General features: G+C 35.1%; 1 protein-coding gene across 2 annotated transcripts in view; it reads left to right on the plus strand.

Moving 5' to 3' along the window:
- The first annotated feature begins 9,323 nt into the window (after window positions 1-9,323).
- LOC127874628 (uncharacterized) overlaps window positions 9,324-15,495 on the plus strand; it is a 49,469-nt gene continuing 43,297 nt past the window's right edge. For both annotated transcript variants that reach the window (XM_052419087.1, XM_052419096.1), the window contains exon 1: window positions 9,324-9,816. In XM_052419087.1, the coding sequence (XP_052275047.1) occupies window positions 9,479-9,816 (338 nt within the window). In that variant the 5' untranslated portion in view covers window positions 9,324-9,478. The remainder of the gene's footprint in view (window positions 9,817-15,495) is intronic.

Genomic DNA, 15,495 nt, shown 5'->3' on the forward strand with positions numbered 1-15,495 from the left:
TTTTCATTTGCTTAGTTTTCGTTTATGAAACCAATCGACTTTTGTTATTTTGCTTTGTAAAAGCCGAGGCATTCCAAATGACGTCAGGAAATGTAAACAATATTCGAGATTTATCATTATGTTTGCGTAAATATTTATTTAATTTGCTCATTTAAAAGCATGTGATAAGACTGATCTGACACTCGTTGTCATATCATACCACATTTTATTAAACTCGTCAGGAAATTCGTTAGTAAGCTCGCCAAAGGCTTGCTTTCTAACAAAATTCCTGAACTCGTTTAATAAAATATGGTATGATATGACAACTCGTGCCAGATCCTATATAACTAAAAAATTCAAATAAGAAATAGATTACACATGGTAGGAAATTAATCGTGGTAAAAGGTGAAAATTCTAAAAAGAGCAATATCTCTTTATCCCGTATGTTTTAGAACTGTCTGCAAAAACGTCGTAAAATCCAGTTATTGTTTGGAAATTAGTTAAAGAGTCAGCTTGTTTAATAAATCCTATATTGCTTGTATTCATAACAATCCTTTAATAAACCAACATTATCTTTGCACCCCAAACATATAGATTTGTTTAAAATTGAAAAAGTTATTTTTGGAAAAATATTTAGCACCATGGCCATCAGCCTTAAATAATGTAATGTATTGTATAATAAGACTTGAAAACAGTATTGTTAATGGGGAAATTATATGCTTCTTTATAGTGTTATTTTTACAGAATGTTAATGTTTTTGTTGAGATTGATTATAGCAGTAGACGAAGCATAATATTCAGTACCTATTCATATTCAATGTAAGGAAATAATACTTGGTATTACAAATCCAACAAGATGTGTTTGTGAAACACTATGTCCCCCCCCCCCCCCCTCTATTAGACCTTTGACCTTGAAGGTTTCTCTTGACCTTTTACCACTCAAAATGTGCAGCTCTATGAACTACACATGCATACCAAATATCAAGTTGCTATCTTCAATATTGCAAAAGTTATGGCAAGTGTTAAAGTTTGACGCAAACAAACAAACTGACAGGGCAAACACAATATATAAAGACTGGGGGAAATATACATTAATGATCTAAACACATTGTGGCTAGAGATTGACGGTATATATTTTATTGTCAGAGGAAATTTAAAAGACCTACACAGTATAGATTTGTAAATAGTATTAAACACAGATTTGACATACCGGTATACACAATACAATTAAAGCAGATGAACAAGTACGGGTCTGGTCAGTTTGTTAAAATATTTACTTATGTCTCCCATAATGATATGAACACTGTATTATGTGAATTGGGAATAAGACATCAATTTGGGAATAAATTGTGTTTTATCAAAAGTGCATAATATGCAGTTTTATATGTTGCATTTATCTAGTTTTACAAATTATAATTAAAACATATACTTGCATATATAATAACATTATTTTAATTGATTTTACTTAAAAACTGGATTTTTTATGAATTAAAAAAAAATCCTCATGAAATGAAACTGTGTCCATGCCACGCATGGACACGGTTTAAAAATACACTTTAAATGATACAAATTCAATCACTGTTAATGAAAAAGTCATGGAAAATTTCTTATTAAGCTTAAATTATAGATAATATATTACAAAAATATATGAAATGAATAGTTTTGTTTGAGAAAATAACCAAAATGATGTCCATTCCCAGTTTGATGTCTTATTCCCAATTCACATAATAAAGTGTTTATAACAAATCATCACATATTAGATAATTTAATTCAGCATGTTCTAATTACTTTTCTTACATGCAACATTTTATTTATAAATGCTATACATACTTATGTTCAAACTTAATTTAATTTGTATGTAAATTTAATTTGTATGTAAAAAGGTAGTTTTTTGTACAATTCTTGAAATAAAAATTAGATTTTTACAATAATTTTAGTAGACCATTATATTTATGAACCAATCAAGAAGCTGCACATGAAATACTCTGTATATAAAATACCAAACTAATATATAAAATACATATTACTATATGCAATGCTCGTATGTATGTAATGTTCTAAAGAGAAAACAAAATTTCAAAAACATTAAAAAATAACTTTCATGTTCATCTTGTTGCAAAATAAACTCCATTATTGAGATTCAAATGTAGAAAGTTAATAATAGTAAAGTGAAAATTCCTGAGCTCCAACCGGGGATTGAACCACGGTCTTCTAAGTGGTAACCAGAAACTCTAGCTGCGTCGCTTATAAGCAGCTAGCTAAACAGCAAGGCTGTTGGAAATTGCTTAATTTAAGTACAATATAAAATATATATTTTACAACACTTTATTTCACTCCTTTACTAATTTCATCATTGTTGACGGTTAAAGTGTATCTCGAAAGTGAATGAAAATATGACCAAAAAAGTTACCTGTACTTGCACATTGGTATATACTCATTCCAAATCACAGGTGGCGTGTGAATTAATGATATTAATTAGTGAAACATCATTTTGAAAAAATAATAATCAAATTATAACGAAATGTCAACTTCTCTGAAAAGAATATGTCACTATCAAATACATATATCGTTATGATTTCGTTATTTTTCATTCAAACTGTGTTCCAAACAAGATGCTTATTTGTTGAAATGATAATTGTATGTCCCAATTTGTGTTATAATTCATCCTGATCTAAGACAAACAATGTTTTAAAGTTCTGGATGGGGTTGTAGAAATTAACGCTGATTTGTTCATGCTGTAGTAAAACTCTTTGTTGAGGTAAATTCTCATTTTGAAGATTCTTTAGGTCGACAAAGTTTGGCATGATACCGTCTGGTAAGTGGTCTGAAAAAACCTGTCTATAAAACATTGGAATATAATTCTTCTGGCTATTTGCTCTTTCCCAGTCTGTTTTTGTATAATTACTATATTAGTCCCTTGGTAATTTTTTTTTTATAGAAAATGTACTGACTCTGCTTATAAAATTGTGCCATTCAAAGATGCAGCAGTAGTATTTTCCTAGTGTTTATATTGAAACCAGAAGTAGGTATACCGTCCCGCACGAACGACAACTCTGTCAAGACGGAATTATGAAAATCCGGAATTACTCAATTGCAACAAATTAACCAACTTTATTCATTGAAATTTAGAAACCTTATATTATGATCCTGCTTATAAATTCATGTTGGGTTGGTGGCTGAATTCATGGTAAATTTAAAGAGTATTACTGTTAATACGCAAATGATTTTCATTCTATAAATTTAGATCGATGTATGCTTTTATAGTGGCACTGTGGATTGCACTTGGTGTTGGTCTGGTCAAAGCTCAAGTCAATTTTACTGATGTAGAAATATTTGTTCCTCTGAATAACTTAAATCATGTGCAATCTGTACAATCCATTTAAGATCAACATTTTGGTAATGTCGTCATAGTGATAATAATAGCTTTTGAACTAATTGCACGTTTACAGATAGTAAAAAAAATCAATATTACTAATAGATTTTTACTTGCATATAACTGAAGTAGGGGCTAGAGTTATTGGTGTGAAATAGTGATTTTATTGAATATGCAAGTTCAAATGAAGTGTCATAATTTCAATATTGAGGAACACTTAAGTTATTTAAAAAGTGTTTGGCAAAGAGTTGGTCAAACGTGGTCCATCTTTGATAATAATGAGGTTCTCAAGTACATGTTTAGCTCACCTGAGCACAAGCTCACCTTGTGATTGCCTTGTCTGTTGTGTGTTTGGCGTCGTGCGGCGTAAATATTTGCCTTGTTTACACTCTAGAGGTAACATTTATTGTCCAATCTCCATGAAATTTGGTAAGAAGATTTGTCCTAATGATAACTTGGGCAAATTCGATAATGTTTCTGGTTGGTTGAAAAACATGGCAGCCATTGGGCTGGGCATTTTACCTTAAGTGGCTTTATTAAAAGCTTGGTAACACTCTGGAGGCCACATTAATTGTCCTATCTTTATGAATCTTGGTCAGAAGAATAGTCCCAATCATATCTTGGACGAGTTCGAAAATGGTTCTGGTTGGTTGAAAAATATGGCCACCAGGGTTGGGGCATTTTTCATAATACATGTATGGCCGTAGTAAAAACTTGTTAACACTCCAAACGTCACATTTATTGTCCAATCTTCATGAAACTTATCAGAATATTTGATATCCTGGATGAGTTAGAAAGATGGTTTTGGTTGGCATTTTTCCTAATGTGGCTATATATTTCTTTCGTAAAACCTTGATAACACTGTAAAGGTCACATTTATTGTCTGATCTTCATGAAACTTTGTCAGAATTTTTTTCGCAATTATATCTTGGTCAAGTTCCAAAATGGTTCCGGTTTGTTAAAAAACATGGCTGCCAGTGGGCAGCACATTTTTCCTTATAATTATGGTTTTGGTAAAAACTTGTTTACACTCTGAAAGTCACATTTATTGTCCAATCTTCATGAAACTTGGTCAGATTTGTTTTAATGATATCTTGGATGAGTTTGAAAATGGTTCTGGTCTGTTGAAAAACATGGCCACAAGGGGGGCTTGCAATTTATCCTTATATGGCTATATTAAAATCTTGTTAGCACTATTAAAGTTACATTTATAGTTCACTCTTCATGAAATTGGGCTGGACAGAACATGTCAGTTCCTTTGTATCTGAGGTGAGCGAATTTGGGCTTTTCAGACCATCTTGTTTGTTATAATCTGTGGATTTTCAATATGTTTGAGTATTTTAAATAAGAAGTATGTGACCGATAATGATTAGTTTTTAAAATTATATTGATAACATGAACTATTAATCCATTATTGGTCCTTAATTGTTATCGTAATTAGTGTAACTAATTAACTATTGTTTTACTAAGTTGCTTTTCAAATTAATTGAATTTATGTCACTTTCAAATGACTTTGCAACTTTAAATTGAAATTTAAAAAGATATTATATCATACAAAAAGCAGCCATTAATGTTTAAGTGCATGTATAGTTCTTCAATAGGTCTTTCATACAAAGCATCGGTGCTTTTTTGATCCTGTCATTGAGAATTAAAGAAACGTACTTGTTGAGAGCCGTTACGCCTTGAATATTTTAAACATTATATCTCTCCCCAGCGAATTCCGTTCAGATAAATGGCCATGCAAGCTCAATATAAGATATATTATACCTATTAAAAGGTTACTAAAATGAAAATAAATTTCAAATATAAAATAATTGACCAGTCGCCAAATACGCGATTGCACCGCCCACTGAGTTGTGTTTTCATAAAACGCTTTATCCATTACTCCGACAGTCTTTGTTTGTTGTACACTGTGGCCGCAATAAACGAAATCTGATTGAGTATTGCTTGAGTTTGATTGACAGCTGGCGAATGGTCAATTGTGTGTATGATGCCCCCAATAGAGTGGCATATGGCAGTCTCACTGTTCACCGTCAGTCAGTCTGTCTGTCAGTCTGTCTGTCTGGAATCGGTTTTAAACTATTTCAGACACTGACCTAAGTTTTGGTGTACTAGTCTACCTATTTACTTACCATGGAGTTTTCTAGCCGTTTTTGCAAAAGAAATCTGGTTAAATAGAGTTTTGTTTTTATCGAGAAAAGTTGCAATTTTGGGGATTTTTTGTATCAACAAAAATGACCATTTCGGGATTTTTTCATCATCAAATATTGACACAACATTTATTTCCCGGGCCATTGTGGGACAACATTTTATAGATTTTATTTATATATCATGTAGGATGTTTAAAAAATTAAATTGAGATATAGAGTCTAATAATCATAAGACACATATTTCTAAGTGTCTAAGGGGGGGAGTGGGGAATTGGGATTTTTTTTTAAATATCGGGTTTGGATTGGGTCCGTTTGCTTTGGGATCGGGTCTGTTTAAGGCCTATTTTACATTGCAGGAAAACCCATAATTGACTTACAGATCAACTTTGAGTTTCGTTCTTGAACATAGATTTTTGACGAAGTAACATGACTTGGACTTGAAACTTTTCTCTATAATAGATCTAGCTGCTGCGCAGTTTCAAAGTGCAGTAGAAGGCATTGTGTTTCACAAACGTAGTTCGTGTTTTTAAAATTTACTGATTTATAATTTGAACGGGCAAAAAAATTCAGCAAATCCATATTGTAATATATTTGAATAATGTTAACCGGTATTGCGATAGGTATTTGATACACTGAGAGCAATTTGAAACAAGCAAATTTGTTGATTTGATATCCTCCACCATAACTAAAAAGTGTTTGACCGGCTGACAAATGGGCTGACAGCAGACGGACGGACTGATGGATGGACAAACAGTGCCAAAATTATATCCTTCTGCCTTTTGCGAGGGATAACAAGTGAATTTGTTGAATTGATATCCACGGCTATAACTAAAAGGTTTGTGACACACGGATGGAGGGACTGACAGACTGACAACGTCAAAACTATATCCCTCTGCCATTGGTGGGGGATAAAATTTGTATGAAAAACTAGAACACTGATGGTAAACATCTTGAACATAATATATCATAATATTAGTTGTTGTCTAACGGTAACGTTTTTTTAATGTATAATTTGCTGTACAAACTGAATTATTAAATGTATGAAAGTAAATTTGCTTATTTAAAAGTAATTTATACTATTTTTAGTTTGATATGTACTGTAAACTTCACATTTGCATATCAATCAGGTCCCCATTTCAAATGCCGAACTTACAAAAACACAACTTTCCAGGAGGGCTATTTTTTCATTTTCGTAACAATATTCAAAAAGCAGCAGTTAAAAATTATTCGGCTTCGCATTTTACAATAATATTCAGCTTCCCATTTTTTAGTATCAGCTTTGAATGTTTTCATAATTTTATTTCCACAATCACAGTTCAGCATTTTATCATATGGCCAGTTTGGCGTGTTTTGATTGGTTAGGTGGTTCACCGTTTTCTGGGCATGTGCGCACTGATTTCCTGCCCTACACAGTGCAAAAATCACGATATGTCAAAAAAATGTAGGTTCAGCATTTTGATATACCACCTGAATAACTGTTTATGAAATGGAATACTCTTTATCAGATAATAATATCAGTTCACAAGCTATAGCTTCAATGGATTTTGATGTCCTATTTAAAATCAAGTTCAAATAATAATGATTTATTAGTAATTCTGCTATATAGGATTTCATAACGAGGCTGAATGTGTAACTGTCTTTTCCTTTGCTAATGCAAATTTTAGAGAAGACGAGTTACCCATTATCTTAACATCGATAATTGCTCAAAACAAAGATATACAATAGCCATATAATATTAATTATATAAGTGTACCTAAGTACAATTATCAAAAGTATCAAATCAATTTGACAAGAACAAGGTGTTGAGAGTGGGATTTAAATCACTTTGGTCAAAACAATAGACACTATGTAGACGGGGACGTTTTTTACTAGCTCACCGCATTTCGGAGGATTTCGGATATAGTCGCTGTATCACGGTTGATATCGGAGGTTTGATTTTGATGTTTAGAGTGATCACCCATCAATAGTAATTTGTGCTGGAATTTTAGGGTTTTAATACTGGTTCCTTTTTTTGTAACGTGAAATATTATATAATGACTGTGTATGCAGAAAATAAGACTAATTCTGAATCAGAGACGCAATAGCAATCGACTTAAGAAGTACTAAAGATCCACAAAGATGTTAACAGCTAGTTCAATTCAGTAGCAGCATAGCCAAATGCACATAGTAAAACAAAGAACAAAGAACATCTTTAGAAATAGCATTAATACAAATTTCGAAAGTTTAACTTCAGTTGTCAATAAGTTGTGTAGAAATGAAGAAGTTATAGCAAAAAGCAATTATTGGTGGTTGTGGTCTAAGTGGGCGGGGTGCCCCAGGATGGATAATGGGGCCATGCATAGTTGAGATTGACCGTATTGTCATAAGAGAGGTTCAGTATCAATTAGAAGTGAATCAGTGTAGAAATGAAGAAGTTTTAGTAAAAGGCAATTTTGGGTGGGTGTGGCCTAGGTGGGAGGGGCGCCCCAGGGTTGGTAATGGGCCATGCATAGTTGAGATGGACGTATTGTCATAAGAGAACTTCAGTATCAATTTGAAGTGAATCAGTGTAAAAATGAAGAAGTTATAGTAAAAGGCAATTTTGGGTGGGTGTAGTCTATGTGGGCGGTGCGCCCCATGGTTGGTAATGGGGCCATGTATAGTTGAGATTGACCGTATTGTCATAAGAGAGGTTCAGTATCAATTTGAAGTGAATCGGTGTAGAAATGTAGAAATTTTAGTAAAAGGCAATTTTGGGTGGGTGTGGTCTAAGTGGGCAGGGTGCCCCAGGGTGGATAATGGGGCCATGCATAGTTGAGATTGACAGTATTGTCATAAGAGAGGTTCAGTATCAATTTGAAGAAAATCGGCGTAGAAAAGAAGAAGTTATAGTAAAAGGCAATTTTGGGTGGGTGTGGTCTATGTTGGCGGAGCGCCGCAGGGTTGGTAATGGGGCCATGCATAGTTGAGATTGACCGTATTGTCATAAGAGAGGTTCAGTATCAATTTGAAGCGAATCGGTGTAGAAATGAAGAAGTTATAGTAAAAGGCAATTTTGGTTGGGTCAGGTCTATGTGGGTGGAGCGCTCCAGGGCTGGTAATGGGGGCCATGCATTGTTGAGATTGACCCTATTGTCATAAGAGAGGTTCAGTATCAATTTGAAGTAAATCGGTGTAGAAATGAAGAAGTTAATGTAAAATAACCTAACAAAAATGAATGAAAATCTCTGACCCGGTCCCACCCCAACCCCCATAACTTTTGACCAAGGGGTCAGATCAAAATTCCAAATAGTGCAGGGTCGCACATATGCTCATAGCTACCATGTGTGTAAGTTTCAAGGTTCTAGTGCCTATAGTGTAGGAGGAGCAGGTGGCCAGGACGGACAGACAGACGGCGGAGATTTTCAAAAAGCGTGTGGATAACTAGGAAAAATGCAACTGCCATGTATCAGAAAGCATATGCCATATGTAGTTAAAATAAGAATATCAACTAACAGCATGCATGTACTGGCCGATATTCCCTTCCATATATGTACATCATTATATTAACTGTCAGTTTTAAATACTGTTTGAGGAAAATGATCAAATATATTATACTAAAATTGGTTTATGTAAGAACCTACTTTATTGTCATTTTAATTCTATGTTCATAACATGGCATTTATTAGAGCAATTAAAAATGTGGTGTGTTAAACACTTTGGGATAAAGTTTTTATCTACACAGCTTCTTTGTGCAGTTTAAAGTAATCAATACACTCAGTACCCAATAGTCAGGTGACAGTATACATAGTTACACTGTTTGCTCCTATCATACAAGCGCCATTTGACAGTAAACTTGGTTGCTGTTCAGTTCAGTTCAAAATTTCATATTACTTGCCTGTGTTAAATAATGATTGTGTGTGTTTTCTGGGATATTTATTGTAAACATATACTTGGACATAAATATTTCAATTGATTTTAGATTGTATAATCTTGTTTGTTGAAAGTGAATTATCAAAATGGCGACATCTGCATTTTCTAGAAATTTTGATTTGGTTAAATATTATTGTTGTACAATCTGCGAGAAAGAACGGTCTGTAGAAATAGATGCAGATTTTTACTGTAAAACATGTCTTAAATACTTCTGCAGAAGATGTATAAACTCCCACAGACAGCATGGTTGGTTGTTTTTCAAAAAATCTCCTTATGGAAAGGATAAAATAATGAAGTGGCCACTTTCTAAGAAGATGGAGACTTCTCTTTTAACATGTGTCATACACAAGGGTGAAAAGTTAACAATGTACTGCCTGGACCACAGTCAGCTCTGCTGCTCTAAATGTGTTGAGCTTAATCACAGGTAGCTTATTATTACTTATTTTATATCAGTATACATTATTGCATTGTATTACCTGTATGCAACAGGGGCGTCGGAAGCACATTAACATTGGGGCAGCGGATGGGGTGGATATGGGAGAGGGTATCTCCCTCCCGTTGGTGGGGGTCCGGCATACCCCAGAATTTTTTTCAAATTTTAGCATCAAATGGCGCATTTTGGTGCGTTGCTATGCCTGATACTTGACCTTATACACGCCTATTGCAGGCATTTTCTGAATGACAAAAGTTGTGACAGACAGACACACGATGTAGAAGTGATCACTATATGTCGCAGTTTGTACTTTGTAGCAGGCGACACAACAATAGGGATCATGTGGGTTAAAAGAACTTTTTCAGGGTTTCTTTGTGCCAAAATTCCGTTCGGGAAATTTGAAATTTGTTGGTTGGTTTGGAGTACACATATTGAAATGACAAAAAAAGTGGTAAAAAACATTAAATAAGTTTTAAGAATTATAGAATAACTTCGAGTTATTACAATTAATTCAGGTATCTTGAGATATCTTTTATTTTGTGATAATTAAGGACCATTGGCTATCGGCACATATGTTTAATGCCATAATTTCCTTTATATTAATAGAAAGAAGCAAAGGCTTTAAGATCATACCGACAATTAAAGATTCCCAGGTTTAATGTCTCAATAATTAAGGGATTATCGTTATAAAAAAGACCGATTAATTACCCCCGGTAACAACATAATTGACACGTACATTTCCACGGGCAGGTGATGACAATCAACAATACACGTGTTATTACTGCAAAAGCGTGATAACGTTGCTTCGTGGTAAAGATATTTTCATATATACGTGTATTGAAATGATTTTTTGGAAAGGTCTGGATTTGTTTGGATTATTCTATTAAGTTTTATAAGGTTTTCAAAATCATTTCTTGTGTGCAATTTTTTCTTGTGCTTTAATTTGTTAATTTGTGTTTGTTTGAAATAACATTTCAAAGTTCAAGCATATGGATTACAAGACATTGGCAACATTTCAGCAACAAATGTAGTATATAGTATAGGAATACCTTAAGGCTTTAATCAACCTGCCTGTATAATGTCTTATGTATATGTTCCTTTACTCTATTTATGGAGGATAGTTCTAACTTGACGTTTGCTTGTTTGAGCCTTCATTTTTAACCTTCTGATTGTGACCTTTTCTCAGTTTTGCTTATGTTGGTTGTTTATTGTCTGTCATCAACAATTTGCATATGAACACTATAGAGGCGCCACATGTCTTGCCCAATATTCATGGAACTTTGTATTAACAGTTCGTGTAGATTAAATATACGCTCAATAGTGCCTTTTCATCAATTTTTAGTTGGTCGCGTTAGATTGGTCGAGTAAATTTACAGACCTTGTTTTGCAAATCTGTATGTGCTTAGAAGCCTTAGCTATGCTTAGAACCGTAACTCTCTATGCTAGGAACGATTACCGCTGCCTGTCTGCACTGCAGACGACGAATGCTTAGGAGCGTCTGCTCTACTACTCAGTGAGTGTATTTACCAGCTTGTAAGATGACATTGGCCTGTCTAGTGTTTATCAATGAAATCTGTACATATTAGCTGCTTTCAGGGAAAACAGGGTTTAATGCATGTCAAATAAGATTAGCCTGTGCACACTGATTAGCCTGTGCACACTGATTAGCCTGTGCACACTGATTAGCCTGTGCACACTGATTAGCCTGTACACACTGATTAGCCTGTGCACACTGATTAGCCTGTGCACACTGATTAGCCTATGCACACTGATTAGCCTGTGCACACTGATTAGCCTGTGTACACTGATTAGCCTGTGCACACTGATTAGCCTGTGTACACTGATTAGCCTGTGCACACTGATTAGCCTGTGCACACTGATTAGCCTAAGCACACTGATTAGCCTGTGTACACTGATTAGCCTGTGCACACTGATTAGCATGTACACACTGATTAGCCTGTGCACACTGATTAGCCTGTGCACACTGATTAGCATGTGCACACTGATTAGCATGTGCACACTGATTAGCCTGTGCACACTGATTAGTCTGTGCACACTGATTAGCATGTGCACACTGATTAGCATGTGCATACTGATTAGCCTGCGCACACTGATTAGTCTGTGCACAATGATTAGTCTGTGCACACTGATTAGCATGTGCACACTGATTAGTCTGTGCACACTGATTAGCTTGTGCATACTGATTAGCCTGTGCACACTGATTAGCATGTGCACACTGATTAGCCTGTGCATACTGATTAGCCTGTGCATACTGATTAGCCTATGCACACTGATTAGCCTGTGTACACTGATTAGCCTGTGCACACTGATTAGCCTGTGCACACTGATTAGTCTGTGCATACTGATTAGCCTGTGCATACTGATTAGTCTGTGCACACTGATTAGTCTGTGCACACTGATTAGTCTGTGCACACTGATTAGTCTGTGCATACTGTTTAGTCTGTGCATACTGATTAGCATGTGCACACTGATAAGTCTGTGCACACTGATTAGCCTGTGCACACTGATTAGTCTGTGCACACTGATTAGCCTGTGCACACTGATTAGCATGTGCACACTGATTAGCATGTGCATACTGATTAGCCTGCGCACACTGATTAGTCTGTGCACAATGATTAGTCTGTGCACACTGATTAGCATGTGCACACTGATTAGTCTGTGCACACTGATTAGCTTGTGCATACTGATTAGCCTGTGCACACTGATTAGCATGTGCACACTGATTAGTCTGTGCACACTGATTAGCCTGTGCACACTGATTAGTCTGTGCACACTGATTAGCATGTGCACACTGATTAGCCTGTGCACACTGATTAGCCTGTGCACACTGATTAGTGTGTGCACACTGATTAGCCTGTGCACACTGATTAGCATGTGCACACTGATTAGCATGTGCACACTGATTAGCATGTGCACACTGATTAGTCTGTGCATACTGATTAGCCTATGCACACTGATTTGCCTGTGCACACTGATTAGCCTGTGTACACTGATTAGCCTGTGCACACTGATTAGCCTGTGCACACTGATTAGCCTGTGCACACTGATTAGCCTGTGCACACTGATTAGCCTGTGCACACTGATTAGCCTGTGCACACTGATTAGCCTGTGCACACTGATTAGCCTGTGCATACTGATTAGCCTGTGCATACTGATTAGCCTATGCACACTGATTAGCCTGTGTACACTGATTAGCCTGTGCACACTGATTAGCCTGTGCACACTGATTAGTCTGTGCATACTGATTAGCCTGTGCATACTGATTAGTCTGTGCACACTGATTAGTCTGTGCACACTGATTAGTCTGTGCATACTGTTTAGTCTGTGCATACTGATTAGCATGTGCACACTGATAAGTCTGTGCACACTGATTAGCCTGTGCACACTGATTAGTCTGTGCACACTGATTAGCCTGTGCACACTGATTAGCATGTGCACACTGATTAGCATGTGCATACTGATTAGCCTGCGCACACTGATTAGTCTGTGCACACTGATTAGCCTGTGCATACTGATTAGCATGTGCACACTGATTAGCCTGTGCAATGCACACAAGCTAATCAAGGACGACAACAGAGAACAACTTCAGTGCCTTCAGCACTTTGATTATAATTTTGTGGCCGGTTTGTTGACATTTGTAGTTTAAATCTGAGTTTTCATGTAATTTCCAGTCCGGGAAATATATGTCTTTGACCCAATATCCTGTGACCTTAAAATACTTTTGGGAATGTCTGGTTTGTCCGATCTTCATTAAACTTTTTCAGAGTTTTTTCTATTCATATAGCCACTAAGTTAAAAACTAGTTCCAGCTTTTTAAATACATGCCGGACAGATGGACATGTTTCTTACATGCTGATGGTGATACCTTGCAAATGCTCTACACGTCACATTAAAAGCTCACCTGAGCACAACATTCCCATGGTGAACTATTTTGATAAAATTGTGTCGTCCTTTGTCATCCTTTGTCCATTATCAACATTTGCCTTTTGAACACCCAAGGACGGAATTTAGTGGAAAATCTTCATAAAATTCATTCAAAACATTTTGTCCTAATGATATGTCAGCCACGTTTCAAGTCTGGCCATGTGAGGTAAAAACTAGGTTACATGAAAGAACAATCTTGTGAACACTCTAGAGGACCAAAAAATTGCCCAGTTTTTTTTATGAAACTTTTTGTCAGAATGATATACCCGATGCATTTTAAACTGGGTTGTGTATGGTTTAAACAAATAGTTTGTTAGATAAAATAAAAAAAGCATGTGAACACTTAAAGACCACATTTATTGTCTAATGAAACTTAGTAACATTATCCAATTAAAATCTTAGCCAGATTGCATTCTTCCTGAAAGCTCAATAGCAGTATCAGACATTCAGCCCTGAGCAACCATATTTTACAGACCAATACAATATAAATGTGTAATCACTTAAACATATTCATGGTCTATCAGAGCAAACATACTTTTTTTATTTTAGACCATATCAAGCGACATAAAATTATACAAATATTTAATACAAGTATATACAAACAGCCAATAATTATGCATGTTTTTGGTAAAAAACAAATCATTCATTTGAACGAAGTACATTACATTACATTGTATAGTCCATCTTTATGCAACTTGGTAATAACATTAAATTTTGTTCAAATGATATCAGTGGAGTTCAAAACTGGTCATGTTGGATATAAAACTAGATCACTAGGTAAAATTGAAGTAAAGGTTTGTTGACATCTTTGTAGATAACATTTATTGCACATTTTTTTTTATCCCTCGCCATAGGTGGAGGGATATTGTTTTGGCGTTGTCCGTCTGTCTGTCCGTCCGGCACTTTTGTGTCCGGACCCATATCTTGGAAGTGCTTTGGCCGATTTCATTGAAACTTGGTATGAGTATGACCGTTAATAACATGCCTCTAGAAACAATGTCACCAAGTCAAATCTCAAACTAAATTCTTAACACTCTAGTGGGGTCAAACAATAGACCACCAGTTGAAGTCTTCCACAATTCATGTCCAGGACCTCAGATTATCCCTTAAGGGCCATGATGGCCCTCTTTATTCATGCTATGTTGATCTTTAATTCTTATATGACATGAGGCCTACATTCTTTATAAACAGAAGAAAGTCAAGTGTGGGCTATTAAGCAACCATTAGACTGTAATAAGAATTTATCTCTTGATTAAAAATAATGGAGTTTCAATATTTGTCAATATACTTGTGATTTGTGTTGAAATGGTTGAGTGTATGTGTGTATGTGCTAGTCCATTGTTAATTTTTACAGTATTTAACAATAAGTATGAATTACCACATCATTCTTCATCTATTTATTAATGAAGCTGATGCCAATTTATGCAAGAAATCAATTAGTAAAGAGGAATTAAGTTCTCATAATTTATAACCTTAAAAGAAAGAAAAATATTATAGTAAAAAACACATATTAACTGCTTATGCAAACACATATTTTATTTTATACTTAGATTGCCATTTCATAATAATTATTTCAATTTGAAACACTAAAAACACTGAATGTCTTAATATAAACACACTTTGTCCTGTGGCACTTTAATCAGTATAATAATGATGAGTTAAATATACATAACTTTATGTTATACACATGCATTCTAGTAATGACATTATTAAAGAGTTGTAATA

The sequence above is a fragment of the Dreissena polymorpha genome, chromosome 1, assembly GCF_020536995.1.
Source record: "Dreissena polymorpha isolate Duluth1 chromosome 1, UMN_Dpol_1.0, whole genome shotgun sequence".
NCBI lineage: Eukaryota > Metazoa > Mollusca > Bivalvia > Myida > Dreissenidae > Dreissena > Dreissena polymorpha.